Source organism: Salmo trutta, chromosome 10 (genome assembly GCF_901001165.1).
Source record: "Salmo trutta chromosome 10, fSalTru1.1, whole genome shotgun sequence".
Taxonomy (NCBI): Eukaryota; Metazoa; Chordata; class Actinopteri; order Salmoniformes; family Salmonidae; genus Salmo; species Salmo trutta.
In genome coordinates this window covers 25,391,020-25,410,498 of record NC_042966.1, presented here as the reverse complement: position 1 = coordinate 25,410,498, position 19,479 = coordinate 25,391,020, and the positions used below count along the sequence as shown (strand labels likewise).

At 43.4% G+C, this 19,479-nt stretch overlaps 1 protein-coding gene across 1 annotated transcript in view; it reads left to right on the top strand.

Annotated features, from left to right (window-relative positions):
* cox10 (cytochrome c oxidase assembly factor heme A:farnesyltransferase COX10) overlaps positions 1–19,479 on the top strand; it is a 68,185-nt gene that overhangs the window by 5,033 nt on the left and 43,673 nt on the right. The window contains exons 3-4 of the mRNA XM_029765059.1: positions 213–675; positions 2,144–2,268. Coding sequence (XP_029620919.1) covers positions 213–675; positions 2,144–2,268 — 588 coding nt within the window. The remainder of the gene's footprint in view (positions 1–212; positions 676–2,143; positions 2,269–19,479) is intronic.

Below are 19,479 nucleotides of genomic sequence, written 5' to 3'. Positions count from 1 at the left end.
CAGCTGTATAGGCTATGTCATGGGCAGCCGCCACTTATTGATCAAAAAATAAGAGGACGACTAGCTCTGTGTTACATGTTTTTGTCAGCTGCATGTTGTGCCAATGTACAAGTATGACTTTCACTGCTTGTACTTTCAATGGAGGAATATGTGCCAATGACAGACCACCTTTATCTTCACACACACTATCTGCTTTACCTCCCTCTTCCCAGTATGTGATGAGGAGTAACAATGCCCTCTATCAGAGAGCTAAACCTAAGCAGACAGCCATCTTGACCGTCCTCGAGGACCATCGTGATGACGGCATGGACAGTCAGATCCAGCAGGTCCCAACCATCGACCTTGTGCCTGTGGTCACCGATGTCACACCACAGCCAGATACCACAACCACAAATATGACTGCAACACCTGTCTCAAGTCCTGTCTCGACTGTGGCAGCACAGGAGAAACTTGCTGTGTTGAAACCTCCCTCCAGCAAGACTGTGTCACCACCACAGCCGAAGGCTGTGTCCAGTGCAGCTGAGTCTGGGACTGACATGTTAGAGGTGCCCCATGTGCAGGTGGAGTCTGATGAAGCCAGGGAGGCTCGGCTGGAGAGGCAGTGGAAGGAGCTCAAGGTGGACCTGGCTGAGCTTCCAGATGTGTACGCCAAACTTTCCAAAATCAAACTCACAGGTATGTTAAGGACTAGGCTAAGCACGCCAGACTACTTGGTAACCAAAATCAAGTCTTAATTGCTTAGTGATCAAACTTTAGCAAGCATTGACAGTGTTATGATTTGAGGCTTTTTTTTAAATTGTCCGTAAAACCGAAGGAACACGTATGAAAGCATTTCTTATTTTTAATCAAGCATATGCACAATTCGGTCTAGAGTATTACTTCACCTTTCACAAAGATGGGAACTTTTGGCATTCGCATATACTCGGGGATGCAAACTCATCACTTTCCAGTGATATTCGCCATTTTGATTCCAAAATGGGTTGTCCACATGAATCGTGTAGATCCTAAGAAAAACAGTTTGGTGTGGGGGGGTATGTTTCTCGTATTGAAATTGACTGAGCACAGAATGAATCCTCACGCGTCCTTCAATGAGAATATCAAAGAGTTCAGAGCGGGATGGCCTGTCAGAATGAGTGCTTTATCCAATATCTTCAAATTTAGCATGCAGTTGCCTGATCAATCTTTTTCTGGTGTTCCTTAAATTTGGTTTGGTGCCTAACTTTTGGGAGCTGTGTGTGAGATGGGGAGGGGGGAGTGTGTAAAGTTGTCTGAAGAGTAGGCTAGTAATGTGGGGGGGGTCGATACAGTTACATAACGGATATTATTTTTGACGATGTATGGTTTTGACTATTGCAACATACTTTTTTCACTAGTTGGCTGTACCTGCACCAAAACTCCAGTATTTTTCCTTCATAGATTGTTCTCCATCTTTTTAAATAGGAGCCGATTTTTGTTTTCAGCACTTATTTCCATTACTTTTTTTTCTAATGGCGCTTTCTTGATTTTCTGCAGCAGACATATGGTGAGCAATATGTTTGGAACATCGAATCGCAATTCATATCGCATCGGCAGCCAAGTATCGTGATAATATCGTATCGTGAGGTTCCTGGCAATTCCGGGCCCTACTAAACATGGTTTCATATAGTGTTTTCTTCCCCTTACTGCCACAATGAAATTGCAGATCAATATGTGTTTATATTTTGATTACATTCCTCCTGCCAAATCACAGGTAGGCCTTTGGATATGAGCAAATCAGCCATTTTCTGCAGTAGCCCATTCAATGTGTTGTATTGAGTAGAGGTGTGAATATCAGGGACAGTTTTTTTGTGTAGCACAGGTGCAGAATGTATAGAAAACTCTATCGTGATACTTGACCTTGTATCACATCGTTAGTAAAATGTTGTTATCGTGACAACCCACTCCGAAATTAACCAAACTTTCTAGCAGTTTACACAGAATTTTCTTGTGTTTCCGTGTCACCTTTTTCTGGCACTCATCAGTTTGCATTCCTGATCCTGTTTTGCCAGTAATTGCCTAAAGCTGTAGTCCTATAATTGATATGGAAATGATGGTGGGTATTCAAGTATGATAAGCATGCATGTTGCTTGTGTGTGATGTTGATATTGTTGTCTGGTTGTTTCAGCATTAGTAGTGTGGACGGCAGCAGCTGGTTTTGCCATGGCTCCAGTGCCCTTTGACCCTGCCACCTTCTTCCTGGCATCCCTCGGGACAGGGCTCGCCTCCTGCACCGCCAACTCCATCAACCAGGTCAGTTGCGTCACAGCTGTGTGCGCGTGTGTCAAAATTGTCATGCAGAGTAGCCTGCCTGGGCAGTCTTGGTTTGGTTTCAGACATTGTCTTGTTATTGCAGTGAGATATGACCATCGGTAAAGGACTGTGAAGAAAAGCACAATTAGCTGTGTATATTGGCCTGCTGTATTATTAATGCATGTATTATTGTGGACTATATCCCCTCCCCGTGATGAACTTTGTTTTACATGGAGAACAAAAGCCAAATCTTTGGTTTTTGGCACTGTATGGGTGGTTAATAGCTCAAAACTTTAATGATTCTGCTTTTAACATCTTCCCCTGGTCAACCCCAGACTTACAAAACATTAAAATCACTGTAATCGGTCCCGAGTGGTCAAATTTTTTTCCCTTTTTCTCCCACTTAAGTTGTTTCTCTGAAAGATGGATGAGGTCTCATTTCAACGGCTGGCAAGATTACAGTTGGGTTCTGAAACGCGTAATAGATTTTCATTGCACTTTACACAAACATGAACTCACTGGCTGACAGACATGCACACACACAGTACTGTCCCCTCGTCGTGCACTTCTTGTTGTTCTACAAAACATTGCGGGAGCCATTGACAGCACCTTTGAACTTTAGTTAAATTCCTCTCTCGCTGCGTATCTAAAAAATGCATTAACAGGCGACTCAAACTACAATACTGTTATTTTCCTGCTGAAAGCTTTTTTGTAACAAAAAATAAAGTGACTGCTGCGCCTGGACACTTAAAATGCCTGGAATAATCAGACCTCGCTGAGTGTTGACGCTGTGCGCTGGAATGCACTCCATGACTTAAGAATATTAGTTTAATGGACAACCTCTCCCTCAGCCCTGGGTTGAACCCCAATTAGCTGTGGCCTTCTGCCTGTAATTTGTCCAGGGCCCTGATTACACTGCAGGTTCCTGCCCTAGGGGCCAGGCAGTAGGGTTATGTTCACTAGGTAGGCTCCAACCTGAAGAAAACCAACTAAAACTGGGAGGGACTAACTGGGAGGGACTAACCTGAACTAGTCCAATGAGAAATGCTTGTTTTTGTTGCAAAATGTGTTTGGTTGTAAAACCCTCCCTTAGCCCTAACACTAGCCCAGCCTTCAACAGCCAAGTTCCAGGCAGTGTCCTCTCTCTCATTTAGAGCTGGAATGAGGTTATTTTCTCAACGGGGTCACAATGAACGGAACTTATTTGTCCCAACAATCCAAAGCTCTTGGACCTGACCTTTCCGTGCAGGCATGTAGTATTTTCTCTAGTCTAGCGTGTCATTGTCAGGGTGACATCTGTAGAATTATGAATAGCGTCAATCCATCAAACAAAACATTTACATTTAAGTCATTTAGCAGACGCTCTTATCCAGAGCGACTTACAAATTGGTGCATTCACCTTATGATATCCAGTGGAACAACCACTTTACAATAGTACATCTATATCTTTATTGGTGGGGGGGGGGGTTAGAAGGATTACTTTATCCTATCCCAGGTATTCCTTAAAGAGGTGGGGTTTCAGGTGTCTCCGGAAGGTGGTGATTGACTCCGCTGTCCTGGCGTCGTGAGGGAGCTTGTTCCACCATTGGGGTGCCAGAGCAGCGAACAGTTTTGACTGGGCTGAGCGGGAACTGTGCTTCCTCAGAGGTAGGGAGGCGAGCAGGCCAGAGGTGGATGAACGCAGTGCCCTTGTTTGGGTGTAGGGCCTGATCAGAGCCTGAAGGTACGGAGGTGCCGTTCCCCTCACAGCTCCGTAGGCAAGCACCATGGACTTGTAGCAGATGCGAGCTTCAACTGGAAGCCAGTGGAGAGAGCGGAGGAGCGGGGTGACATAAATGGCATTGTCCCGTCAATGACTCCTTGGAACTAAACTCTGCCTGCCTTTCCCCTTCAATTTACCTCTTCACGCATCTACCTTACACTGGAGCAGGAGTGGAAAATATCCTACAGGTGTGACAGTTATGTCTCCTTCTCTAAAAGCAGGGGCAGGTTGGTAGTCTCTAATCCCCAGCTGTAGGGCTCCAGGGCCCCAGCCCTGAGGAGTTCAGTGCTGAGAGATGGGAGAGGCGGTAGCTACATCATGTCCGGCCCTGTATGTCCGTCCCTATCTGTATCAAGTCAGCCGCTGTCATTCTTAATTTTCTCTATATTAATTTGTTCGGGGCAAGGAAGGACATGATGATTCATCTTTCATTTAGAGTACTAGATCTTTCTCCTTTCATCTCCTCTTTATCTCCTCCCAGCACAGCAGGCACCAGCCAGGCCTAGTCAGAACAGAAGCCTGGGGCTTGGGTGAATGTGAAGTCCAGGGAGCCACCCACTAAGACCGGGTTTAGGTGATGGGTCTGGGGCCCTACAAATCAGTTAAATTAGTCTGATTTGGTTTTATTTTTCAGGTTTCTGTTTTTCGCTCTAAAAATCATTAGACCTCTGTTAGCAATGTTTCTGTAGTGCTCATCTGATTGCAGTGTTTGCACGACAAATGGCCACTGGATTGACGCAAATAATCATCATTCTAGTGGTAGACCAACACGCACACAGACGCGGGCATTCCTGTGCCATTTCAGAAAGTTGAAGGAAAATATGAATCACTGATGCATTTTGTTCATGTCTTATGATAATCTTGGGCAAATGAATGCATTTTTTAATAAATTCAAAACATTTTAGTTGATTTCCTACTAAGTTCAATCCATTTTTAAATGTTGTTTTAATGTCTGGATTCTTTGATTCTGTCCGCCTTCTCCGTAACTCAGTTTTTATCGGGTCCTAGAGGGGAGTGTGTGGCTGTAGTTTGGGTATGCTTTAGGTGTGGGTTGGCTGCTGTTCTGAAGTGGGCAGAGTGGAACATGTAGACTACCTTCAACCGGACATGAAGGGTAGTAGTCTAAGTTGTAGAGTTGGGAGGTAGTATTACAGTAGAGCAGGACCAATGGAATTCATGTTGATTTGTTTTGTTTGATGTGTCTCCGCTTTGAAGTCTTAATGGGCCCGCCAGCCAGGCCAGTGCATTATGGGTGGGTGGTAGCGGCGTGCACTTGGCCAACTGACAGTCATTTATTCACGCTGGCAAGGAGACACACAGGAAGAAAATTGTGGATGAGGTAAAAATGCCATTGTCATTGGATCGCAGTAAATTGTCTTTGAAAGTAAATACAGAGCTCTTGTAGGACTGTCTTACCTCAACATGTTTTCCTCCCTTTTTTTATGTGGATGGCCTTGTTTTTCTCAGACCTTATGTAAGCAGAGCCCGAGTCTCCTCACGGTTCTGTCTGGAATCTGAGGGCATTAAATCTTTAGGCCAGGGCTTCTCTTTCTTGTGGCCAGCACCAGTTGTCAGACAGACCAGGGCTTCACTCCACACAAGGCAGCCCCTGTCTGCCTCCATGTTTCTTGTCTTTCTCAATGTCCCTCTGTGGTGACAGATCCCTGTGATGTCATCAGTTTTAATTGGCAATATTGAGGGATTGAATTAAATGTAGTTTAAAGGGAAAAGAGCCACCTGGTTCAAGGAGGCCATTTCCTCCAGTTGGTGTCCCAAATGGGGCCTTGTTACCCTACATAATGCTCTACTTTTGACTATATAAGGAATAGGGTGCCATTTGGGATGCAGCCCTAACCTTACCTATGCTGGTAGTATGCCTGCTCAATGATACCGGCTGGCCAGCAATACTTTCATAAAAAAAATATCCAATGAGCCCATAGAGATTAGTGTTTTACAGTATTAGTATTTGGTTCTCTAATAGGGTAACACAATTCTTAGACAAAAAAGGCAGTTAATTACAAGTTGGTAGTTGCTCCCCCCTTTTTATATATTTATACTGTACGTGTGTCTATGCACGTGACTGCTAAGTAGTCGTTTTTGCTTTGTTTGGAAAATAATGTAATTTTCTTGTGTAATTACACACAAAGGCCTCGGGGTTGTCGTGTGACACGTAACACTGCGGTGCGCTGCCACACACACTTTGCTTCCGTGGCGACTCTCTGATCCTCCACTGTGTCGGCTTGACACACCGGATCATCTGTCAAGGTTTTGTCTCGTAAAAGAAACACACCCTCACCTGGGTGTAATTGATCTAAACACTTTGGTCGTCCATTTGGTTTTATTATGAAAACCAAAAGAAAGGGAGGGGTACGAAGAAAATATGACACTTTTTTTTTTATTTTTTTTTTAGATGTGGTGCCAAGTGTTTTTTTTCTTTAAAAGCAGTGCTACAGCGTCAGTACTGTGGTTGGGCTTGATCAAAGCACGCACTTATTTTCTTGATTTGACAAATAAAACTACAGCTTCAAATCAAAGTAAGCAGACGGTAGATCCCCCACTAAAGATCCACTTCCTATGAATTCCCCCGCCGCCCTTTAATCCTTTAATGTTTTGGGCCCTGAAGACTGAAGTGTCGGCAGCGGACGGAGTGTGTGCTCCTGAGTGTGTGTGTGTGTGTGTGTGTGTGCTCCTGAGTGTGTGTGTGAGACCACATAAAACAACTGTGGTTGAATTACCTTCAGGAAAGGGAGAAAAGAAAATGTCTTTGGGGAAGAAGAATGCCTGACTTGGGTTTTTATCCCAAATAGCACCATATTCCCTGTATAGTACTACATTTGACCAGAGCTCTATGGGCCCTGGTCAAAAGTAGTGCACTATATAGGGAATAGGGTGTAATTTGGGATTTAACCTGTCTATGAAGCCAGCAAAGGGAAGCCAGACCTTCAGTAGTGCAGCTATCAAAGCCAAGGCTGCTGTTCTTCCCATGGGGGAAGTGCCCGAAGGCAGGCGCTCTCACAGACCGAAATGTTGTGGTTTCTTTTCTTAAACATCCCCGTTTCGGGAAACTGACGCAAGGGTGTAAGCGCCTGGAGTCACGTAACAATGGCATGGCACCGTCTGGAGTTTCTCACTGCACTGAAAAGACACAATGACAGTCATATGATTTGAGCCAGAGAAGGATAGTGGGCTTTTGCAGGTCTTTTTATTTTTTTTCCTCTTCCACAAGAGTAACCAACAAAACTAAACAGCTGGCTTGACAGTTGGATCACTAGCTTTGCTGAACCGGGTATCCAAGATTGTTTGTCTGTGTGCTTTTCTTGCGGACACAATTTGACGTGGTTCACGACAAACTTTCTGACTACCTCACCAGATGAAATGTGCCCAATTGATTTCACAGACGGTGGTAGTTAGGGTTGAATAGCGGGAACTTGGTTACCCAGATTTCTCGCCCAAACCCGCTCCCTTTTCCCAGGATAAATAACTGCAAAAAACTGTTAAATTCTAATATATTATTTCTATAAACAGCATTACGTGAAATGGAACTGTTAAATGTCTGAATCAGGCTTCTCTACGGCTTTCTCTCTGTATGATCAATCATCAACTCTCAGGGTGGGGACAGACGGCACATCTCAGTATGGACCGCAGTTCACAATGCATGTATCCTCATGGTAGCTTTTTTCTTGTGACGGGAAGGCCTACATTTGCTGCAGCTTAGCCTATACTATAGCAATATAAGGACTGAATGTGTGTCTGGCTTTCGGGGGACACCATTTTTTTTCATATTTTTATTGTGAAGATGATTTTCTTTTAATTACAGCTGCAGAGTTCTAAAACAGCCTATCACTGGAATATCGTTGCTTTAAATCAGTGAGCAGTCTTTCCATCCGTTACATTCAAATGTCATCAGTAGATAATCCTGTTCAAGATAATACAGTGTGTATATATAGATCTCCTACCCTTCCTCTTTCAGGTAATACATTCTATGCAGTATTAGCCTTATATTTAGCTAATGAATGATGGCTTATGCATACACTTCTAACTTATAGCCTCTGTTTCTTGTGCAATATGCACCTGCACTTCGCCGGCCCCTCTAACTAAAAAACACTTCTTAGCTCTTGGAGTCCCAGGAAAAGGTAGACTAGAATAGCTAGATGGACACATTTTTTTGCATTTCTTATACTAATTGACTATTCGATAATTCAACATTCATCTTATTTGACGAATGTTAAATACAGCAGCCAATAGGAGTTTGAAAGAAGAGGATAGGCTATGGCGGTAGGCTATGGCGGTAGGCTATGGCGGTTATTTATTCACACTCATAACCATTCCATCTGCATCTTATTCTAGTCCAACTATTATTCAAGAATGTCATGACAATGAAGATAAGGACAAAGACACTCATTTCATTTAACTGTTGAAAGCGAGGAAGGAATGAAGCAACACTAGAGAAAGTAATACACACATTAGGGTAAATATGAAGGTATATATCCGTCAGCTTACTAAATGGAAAATGGGTCCTATTATAATCAAAGTTGCTAGCCCAGAATTGTAACTTTGTAGGCCGCATGTACTGCACCAGAATTGCATGTTTTCTCCTAGCTTCATGGTTGGACCGTGGTGTATAATTCCAGTATATAATACAGTTCACGCTCAAAGAGGAATTTATTTACCCAGAACATATAGCTACATCTATTTGTTTCTGTAGATGAAATGTGCTGGATAACAGCACAATAATTTAGGATTTTTTGTGCTTGGGCTCAAATGTCTTTAGCTCTTACATTAAAGATATTTTATGCCTCATCAGGCTCAGGTAGCATTGGGCTTGAATTTTCATGCCGATCAAAACTCTAATCCAATCCAAAAATGCATATGCTTTAGAATGATACTTCCGGTTTTTGGTGGGAAATACCGGGTTACCTGGGAAAAGTGTTTTATTCTCGGGATGAAACATTTTGTGAAATACCGGAGAATATTCAAACCTAGTGGTAGTGTTATGTGGTATTGGAACCTGCTTGTGGGATGAGGTGGTGAGTCTTTGGCCTCGTCTGAGGGCTGAGCTTGTGGTTTTCCCTCAGAGCTCCATGTGTCCTTGCAAACCTGCCAGATGGTTGAACAGCTCTGTAATGGGTCTGGAGACAGGGCCTTGAGTGTTGGAGTGACCTGGAGGTGGTCTGGCCTTCCAAGCCCCTGGGGTCACAGCAGGGAAGGACTCCCCGGGTGTTCCAGCCATCAGAAGGCCAGTCGGGGCCCATCTCCCCCCATCACTGACTCCCCACTCTCCGGCCCTAATTTAAGCAAATTGAGTAATTGGGCCTGAAGACTTTCAAGCTGGGTTTGGTGGTCCTAAAGACCCTGGGTGTAACCTGAGGTACTCAGCTAAACAAACAGGACCTGGCCTGTACTGTCAAATCAGGAGGAAAAGTGCAGTCTACTAGTGTATTGCTCTGTCCTAAATGGCACCCTCTTCCCTGTATAGTGCCCTAGTACAGCTGGTGTACGATGTCTTGAGGTTTTGCTCGCCTGAGGTAGAGTACCTTACAAGCTGTAGACCACACTATCTACCAAGAGTTTATCTATTTTTTTGTAGCTGTCTATTTACTACCACAAACCGACGCTGGCATTAAGGCCGCACTCAACGAGCTGTATAAGGCCATAAGCAAACAGGAAAATGCTCATCCAGTAGGGGTGCTCCATGTGGCCGGGGACTTTAATGCAGGCAAACTTAAATCCAATTAACCTCATTTTTACCGGCATGTCATGTGCAACCAGAGGGGGAAAAAAACTCTTGACCACCTTTATTCCACACACACACACACACACACACACACACACACACACAACCGTACAAAGCTCTCCCTCACCCGCCATTTGTCACATCTGACCATAATTCTATCCTCCTGATTCCTGCTTACAAGCAAAAAACGAAAGCAGGAAATACCAGTGACTCGCTCAATATGGAAGGGGTCAGATGACGCGGATGCTAAGCTACAGGACTGTTTTGCTAGCACAGACTGGAATATGTTCCGGGATTCGTCAGATGGCATTGAAGAGTATACCACCTCAGTCACCAGCTTCATCAATAAGTGCATTGATGATGTTGTCCCCACAGTGACCGTGCGTACATATCCCAATCAGAAGCCATGGATTACAGGCAACATCTGCACCGAGCTAATGGCTAAAGCTGCCGCTTTCAAGGAGCGGGACACTAATCCAGACTTTTTTTTTATTTTTATTTTTTTAAATAAGAAATCCCGCTATGCCCTCAGATGAACGATCAAACAAGGCAAAGCGTCAATACAGGACGAAGAAGGAACCCTTCAACACCGGCTCTGACACTTGTCGGATGTGGCAGTATTTGCAAACTATTACGGATTAGGAAGGGAAACCCATCCTAGTGACGCGAGCCTACCGGACGGGCTAAATTCCTTTTTTATGCTTGATTTGAGGCAAGCAACACTGAAGCATGCACGAGAGCACCAGCTGTTCCGGACGACTGTGTGATCATGCTCTCCGTAGCTGATGTGAGCAAGACCTTTTTTAAACGGGTCAACATTCACAACGCCGCAGGTTTTTCTTTTTTACGCTGCTGCTACTGTTTATTATCTATGCATAGTCCCTTTCCTCCTACCTACATGTACGTATTACCTCGACTAACCTGTACCCCCGCACATTAACTCGGTACCGGTACCCCCTGTATATAGCCTCATTTTTTTGGGGGGGGGGGGGGGGGTAAATATTTTAATGTTTATTTAAACTGCATTGTTGGTTAAGGGCTTATAAGTAAACATTTCACTGTAAGGTCTACACCTGTTGTATTCGGCACGTGTCAAACTATTTTATTTTGACCAGGGCCCATAGCTATCTGGTCAAAAGTGGTGCTCTACATAGGGAAGGGTACTATTTGGGACTCAGCCTTCTAGCGTGTGAATGAAGTCTCTCAGTCTAGTATGTGTGTGAAGTGTAACACACACCAAGGGCTTCCGAGTGGTGCAGCAGTCTAAGGCACTGCATCTCAGTGCAAGAGGCGTCACTGCAGTCCCCGGTTCGAATCAAGGCTGAATCACATCCGGTCGTGATTGGGAGTCCCATAGGGCGGCGCACAATTGTCCGGGTTTGGCTGGGGTAGGCAGTCATTGTAAATAGGAATTTGTTCTTAACTGACTTGCCTAGTTACATAAAAATGTGAGTGACTGAGTCATAAAGATTGTGTGATTTTAGTTTTTTGTTGTGGAAAAAAAGTATTTTGTGGCTGTCTGGCGTGTCATTTTCCCTGTAGTGTTGAAGGGCGGCTGAGTGCTCCTTTGTGCCTGCCTGTCTAGTTTGTTTTTGTCTCCTGCGAAGTGCTGTCTAAGGATGGTGGCACGCGAGTGGCGAGCCCCCACAAGCCCCCCCGGCAGCTATTACCGCCGCTGTGAGCGACGCCCTTCGCTCTTGTCTTGTGGAGGCATGTATTATTAACCCTCCTACAGTATCTCTGGCTTCTAACTCCTCTTAGTGGGCTCCTTCAAGCTTTATTGTAATGGTGAGAGGTTAGCATGTCTTGGGGGTATGATATTTGTGTGTATGTGACTTTCTCACTCATCATTATATGTGATTCATTCAGGACTGTGTGTAATCATGGTAGCATCCACAATCATGTAGAAGTGTTTATGAACATTCTATTCTCATTTACAATATAAGTGACAAAAAAATACACCAATACATTATTTACCGTTAATTTCTATCGGTAATCTTTGGAAACAACCAAAACAAACATCAAATGCATCCAACAAGTTTGTATATTCACAAGCTTGATGTAAACATTGCGTACTAGGAATATGGAACACAATTTTTGACTACTTTAATACACATGTAAGTGAATTTGTCCCAATACTTTTAGTCCCCCCATTTTTAAGGGACCATGTACAAAAAGTGCTGTAGTCTCAACGGTTCACCCTATATGAATGAAAATACCCTCAAGTTAAAGCTGACAGTCTGACTATGATGGAATGTATCATTTCAACACCAAAGTGCTGGAGTTCTGGCTCTAACCAGAATATAAATAGTGGGAGGCCCTGGTGCACAACTGAGCAAGAGGATAAGTACATTAGGGTCTACTTTGAGAAACAGTCGCCTCACAAGTCCTCAACTGGCAGCTTCATTAAATAGTACCCGCAAAACACCAGTCTCGATGTCAACAGTGAACAGGTGACTCCGGGATGCTGGCCTTCTAGGCAGAGTTGCAAAGAAAAATCTGTATCTCAGACTGGCCAATAAAATAAAAGATTGAGATGGGCAAAATAACAGACACTGGACAGAGGAAGATTGGGAAAATTGTTATTGACAGGCGAAAATAAGTTTGAGGTGTTCGGATCACAAAGGAACATTCGTGAGACATAGAAAAATGAAAAGATGCTGGAAGGGTGCTTGCCTCCACCATGCTTGACAGATGGCGTCAATGTGGTGGTCTGGGGATGCTTTGGTGTTAAAGTGGGAGATTTGTACAGGGTATAAGGGATCTTTAAGAACGAAGTCTATCACTCCATTTTGCAACGCCATGCCATACCCTGTGGATGGTGCTTAATTGGAGCCAATTTCCTCCTACAGCAGGACAATGACCCAAAGCACAGCTTCAAACTATTTAGGGAAGAAGCAGTCAGCTGGTATTGTGTATAATGGAGTGGGCAGCACAGTCACCGGATCTCAACCCTATTGAGCTGTTGTGGGAGCAGCTTGACCGTATGGTACGTAAGAAGTGCCAATCCAACTTGTGGGAGGTGCTTCAGGAAGCATGGGGTGAAATCTCAACAAATTGACAACTAAACTCAGCAATAAAACAAATGTCTCTTTTTCAGGACCCTGTATTTCAAAGATAATCCAAAAAACTTCACAGTTCTTCATTGTAAAGGGTTTAAAGTGTTTCCCATGTTCAATGAACCATAAACAATTAATGAACACTATCAGCTTACAGACGGTAGGCAATTAAGGTCACAGTTATGAAAACACTAAAGAGGCCTTTCTACTGACTCTGAAAAACACAAAGAAAGATACCCAGGGTCCCTGCTCATCAGTGTTAACGTGCCCTAGGCATGCTGCAAGGAGGCATGAGGACTGCAGATGTGGCCAGGGAAATAAATTGCAATGTCCGTACTGTGAGACACCTAAGACAGGGAGCAGGACGGACAGCTGATTTTCCTTGATGTGGCAGACCACGTGTAACAACACCTGCACAGGATCGGTACATCCGAACATCACACCTGCGGGACAGGTACAGGATGGCAACAACTACTGCCTGAGAACAACTGCCTGAGATAGGACTGGCAAAAAGTGCTCTTCGCTAACGAGTTGCGGTTTTGTCTCACCAGGAGTGATGGTCGGATTCGCGTTTATTGTCGAAGGAATGAGCATTACACCGAGGCCTGTACTCTGGAGCGGGATCGAGGTGGAGGGTCCATCATGGTCTGGGGCGGTGTGTCACAGCATCATCGGACTGAGCTTGTTGTCATTGCAGGCAATCTCAACGCTGTGCGTTACAGAGAAGACTCATGTGTTACCCTTCCTGCAGGCTCATCCTGACATGACCCTCCAGCATGACAATGCCACCAGCCATACTGCTCGTTCTGTGCGTGATTTCCTGCAAGACAGGAATGTCAGTGTTCTGCCATGGCCAGCGAAGAGCCCGGATCTCAATCCCATTGAGCACGTCTGGGACCTGTTGGATCAGAGGGTAAAGGCTAGGGCTATTACCCCCACTTACAGGTGCCTTGATGGAAGAGTGGGGTAACATATCACAGCAAATCTGGTGCAGTCCATGAGGAGGAGATGCACTGCAGTACTTAATGCAGCTGGTGGCCAGTTACTTTTGATTTCCCCCCCCCCTTTGTTCAGGTACACATTATTCCATTTGTGTTAGTCACATGTCTGTGGAACTTCTTCAGTGTATGTCTGTTGAATTTTGTTATGTTTATACAAATATTTACACATGTTAAGTTTGCAGAAAATAAAGGCAGTTGACAGTGAGAGGAAGTTTCTTTATTTGCTGAGTTTAGAATGCCAAAGTTCTGTTAGGCTGTAATTGCTGCAAATGGATGATTCTTTGACAGACAGTTATTTCAATAAAAAATCATTACTTATAATCTTGTCAATGTCTTGACTATATTTCCTATTCATTTTGCAACTCCTTTCATGTATGTTTTCATGGAAAACAAGGATATTTCTAAGTGACCCCAAACTTTTGAAGGCTAGTGTGTGTGTGTGTGTGTGTGTGTGTGTGTGTGTGTGTATATATATATATATATATATATATATATATATATATATATAATCTATATATATATATATATATATATATATATATATATATATATATATATATAATCTATATATATAGATATATCTATCTATCTATATGCTGACATTTCTCCCAAATTAAAAATATTGTAATTTAGAACTGGTCAAAATAACCAAAAAGATAGTGTTGTCAGACCTCGAATAATGCAAAGAAAATAAGTTCATATTCATTTTTAAACAACACAATACTAATGTTTTAACTTGGGAAGAGTTCAGAAATCAATATTTGGTGCAATAACCCTGATTTTTCAGTCACAGCTATCATGCCTCTTGGCATGCTCTCTGCCAGTCTTTCACATTGATGTTGGGTGACTTTTTGCCACTTCTGGCGCAATAATTTAAGCAGCTCGGCTTTGTTTGATGGCTTGTGACCTTCGATCCTCCAGCAAATTTTTCAGTGGGTGTGAGACCTGGAGAGACCTACAAGCCACAGTGTCTCGCACCCACTGTGAAATTTGGTGGAGGATCGGTGAGGATCTGGGTGTGCTTCAGCAAGGCTGGAATTTGGCAGATTTGTCTTTGAAGGACGCATGAATCAAGCCACGTACAAGGTTGTCCTGGAAGAGAACTTGCTTCCTTCTGCCCTGACAATGTTCCCTAACTCTGAGGATTGGTTTTTCCAGCAGGACAATGCTCTATGCCTCACAGCCAGGTCAATCAAGCTGTTGATGGAGGACCACCAGATCAAGACCCTGTCATGGCCAGCCCAATCTCCAGACCTGAACCCCATTGAAAATTGCTGGAATGTGATCAAGAGGAAGATGCATGGTCACAAGCCATCAAACAAAGCCGAGCTGCATGAATTTTTGGGGGAAAATATCGGGTATCGGCCAAAATTGCCATATTAGTATATCCAATGTGCGAGAATCACTGCACAGCTATTTTCAAGTCCGGACTCTGGCTGGGCCACTCAAGGACATTCAGAGACCACTCCTGCGTTGTCTTGGCTGTGTGCTTAGGGTTATTGTCCTGTTGGGAGGTGAACCTTCACCCCAGTCTGAGGTCCTGAGCACTCTGGGCAGGTTTTCATCAAGGATCTCTCTGTACTTTGCTCTGTTAATCTTTCCATCAATTCTGACTAGCCCCTGAAAGAAATCCCCACAGCAGGATTCTGCCACCACCGTGCTTCACCGTAGGGATGGTGCCAGGTTTCCACCAGACGTGACGCTTGGCATTCAGGCCAAATTGTTCAATCTTGGTTTCATCAGACCATAGAATCTTGTTTCGCATGAGTCCTTTAGGTGCTTTTTGGAAAACCCCAAGCAGGCTGTCATGTGCCTTTTTTTTTACTGAGTTTTATCAATCTGTCTGGCCACTCTACCATAAAGACCTGATTTGGTGGAGTGCTGCAGAAATGGTTGTCCTTCTGGAAGGTTCTCCCATCTCCACAGAGGAACTCTAGAGCTTTGTCAGAATGACCATCGGCCCTTCTCCCCTGATTTCTCAGTTTAGCAGAGCGGCCAGCTCTAGGAAGAGTCGTGGTAGTTCCAAACTTCCTCCATTTAATAATGATGGAGGCCACTGTGTGTTTGTGGACTTTCAATGCTGCAGAAATGTTTCGGTACTCTACCCCAAATCTGTGCCTCGACACAATCCTGTCTCGGAGCTCTATGGACAATTCCTTCGACCTCATGGCTTGGTTTTTGCTCTGACATGCACTGTCAACTGTGGGACCTTCATAAGACAGGTGTGTGTGCCTTTCCAAATCATGTCCAATCAATTGAATTGACCACAGGTGGACTCCAAGTTGTAGAAACAGCTCAAGGATGATCAATGGAAACAGAATGCATCTGACCTCAATTTCGAGTCTCATAGCAAGGGGTCTGAATACTTTCCGAATGCTGTCTGTCTATTCCGGATTATGACATTGCTCGTTGTGATAGTTCTTAATTTCTCTCTTTTGGATTTATGTGTCTTCAAGGTATTGTTGGAGCAAGAAACACACATTTCATTGCACCTGCGATTAAAATCTGTGTACGTGATTTTAGAGCGAGATTACACAAGCATCCGGAACAACGGGTTTTCATGCAAGACTCTGTTTTGTTCCTCGACGCGAGCATAAAAGGCATTTAGCTCGTTTTGGGAGTTCTGCATCACTGTGTATAACATGGCTGAGTTTCCTTTTGTAATCTGTTATCGTCTGCAAGCCCTGCCACATGCAACGAACGTTGGAGCCGGTGTAATAGGATTCCACCTTGTCCTATGTAGAGGATATACTTTACATGTAATTGGGCCTGAAAGTGACTGGTTGCAGGAATAGTAAATACTTATATTAACATACTAATGCTTATACATGTAATAGTGACCAGTAGCAGGACACATACTAATGGTAATCAATGGACAGTAGTGTATAGGAGTAATACATCAAATCAATAGTAATTTTAGCAGCAGCGTGGGTTGAGACTTGTGGATTGGTGTATATAATCAATGTAGATACTCTGGGAGTGGGAGAGCAGTAGTTATTTGCCATTTAAGTCTTATGGCCAATGGGATAGAAGCTGTTTAGGGGTCTGTTTGTCTTAGCCTTGATGCCTGGTACCGCTTGCCGGACGCCATCAATCATCTGTTTTAATCATATTTATCCAAACGCTTGGAGGTCAGATTGAGGTGCAAGCTAGTTGGAATGAATGGGCCCTGAAATGAGTCAGAAAATTCCCCACTGGGATACAATGTCTTGAACCCTCCTTTGGGCACCCCACCTCTAACTTGTGAGGCTGTAAGGGCATTTCAAGAGCTGTACTGGTGTAAATGTTAAATCTTGTCCGAAGGAAAGCCATTTCAAATCATACTTTCTAGTAATTTGCTTTAACCGAAAACAACAAATCATTATAGGATAAATTATTGTGATTTATTTTTTATTTGTCTGGTTATGCCCTACTTCAAAAGTGCATTTTTGAAGAAATCCCTCTACATGCGAGGAGCCTACATTTGTCTTTGGTTTTCTGGTTATATTCCCCTCGTTTGAACTGAGCAGATCATTGTTTAATTTAGACTTGTCTGGCATGGGGGTTCTAATCATGCTATTGAGCTTGAGATGCAATAATGAAGCATGCTAAGGCTTGCATTTTTAATGTGGCCCATTTTACCGCAATTTCTCTCATTGCAAAACCTTGAAAATCAGCTTGTTGCTGATGCTGGTTCTAGAACACCTGTGGATCTGATAATGAGCTGATTGGTGATTAGACGACAGTGACTAATTTACTTATGAGGTTTCCCATGGTAACGTAGACGGGGGTAGGCACCCTCTCTCCACAGGCAATTTCCCCACACCCACACGCTTTGTGTCGCCTGTCATTTGGTTGGAGAATGAGTGGCTCATGCATGTTTCCCATGCATTTTTTAAAATCCACATTTGCATGCATAGGGAGCATCATCAGAGGCAATGTACTGTGACTCAGAGATATGGCGTGTGAGAGAGATTACAGAAACAGCCTAGTTGTGTACTAGAAATTAAGATCTTATAAAATAGATGGAGTCATTTATTTTGCTTTATTTGAATTACTATGTTACATTTAGGTCATTTAGCAGCATACACTCTTATCTAGAGCAACTTATACAGTCAGTAAATGTTCATACTTTCATTTAAAAATGTACTTTTTTCTCAGACATTTTCTAAATGGATAGCCTAATGCTTTATATAATGGTGAAAATAACATCCACATAGCAGGCTTATTCTATGCATGTTACCATTCATCTTTGAAGGTGGTGGAATGTTTTTCTCCATTGTAATATCCACTGTCAATTTCAAATGACTTCCTGAGTGCTTTTCAATTGTTGCTGCTATTTGCTTTTCCTTCAGGTGTTGTATTGACACAGAATGGTAGATAAGGTTAGGCTATTGAAGGTCATATCAGGCACTGAATAGCCCACAGTTTGTGTTCACTGAAGTTGGATACCTTGCTGTCATATCTTCTGAGATACAATCAGTTGGATGTCACCACCGTTCTAAATCTCAACTGTCAAACTAGGTGTCGTCTTCCAGTATTGGTGCCAGCCACATACTGGGCATTCTACCCTCCCTCGGGTAGGCCTACTCAACTACCCAGTCGGTTACAACTGTCAAGTCCTCTCCCAGGGTTGCCCATACACTCCGAGGTTTTAATGTGTTTTGGGGTACCCTTTGTGACATTCTACCTCCAGAAGAGGGACCATTAGTAGTAACAGAACCTCTCAACCTCACCAACAAGAACACTCCTCTTCAAAGACCATGAAAATGCTCTACTCTAATAGTTTTATCTGTCCCCTGGTGAGCAGTAGTGACAGAAGATACGCTTTCAAACAGAGCATGAATACCACTAGCGTGACAACATCCCCACACACCAGGGTTTCTGTTAGGGAAATGTGGTCCGGCAGCATTTTAATTTAACGGAGATTTTGATAAATTTACTGGACCCATATGCATTGGGTGTGTAACCCAATTAGGGCGTTCACCCACGGTGCTCAGAATGACAGCATTACATTTAGATTATGGTTATTCTTAACAGAACATGAGACTGCCGATTTCAGATGCACACTTTGAAGATGTTAGAATAACTGCCACATTTGTTTATCCTCAGCAACAAGATGAGTAACGAATGGCAATCTACTATCCCCATAGTAGAAAAGTGTACCCATTCAATTGGTCAGCTTGTCATTCTGTGCGAGAAAGAAATGGCCTATTCCACATGGACTCTGGGACAGTTGTGGGATGATAGATCCCAGATTCATACAACCCAGTAGCCCTAGGCTACCAAAAAACAACCCAGTAGCCCTAGGCTACCAAAAAACAACCCAGTAGCCCTAGGCTACCAAAAAACAGAAGGCAGATGCAACAGATCAGAAGATTTATCTTAAAATGTTAAACTATTTATTGCTTCACACAAGGCAGTAGGCTACGTGCACATGTTCGTTCCATTTTGCAGTTAGCGGGAAAACGCCATTGTTAAAAGCCCACCGCTCATGTGAGTGGTTTCATGTGACTAAGATTAAAATATCTATTTGAAATTTAGAAAGTGCCAATCCTAAAGATGCAACAACTAGCACGGGTTGCTAATATGACTAGGAGTGTCTACTGGAAAATCAAAGAAAGTTGATTTGAAAACCAATAGAACAAAAGAAAATAGGCTACTGGTTTCAATGAT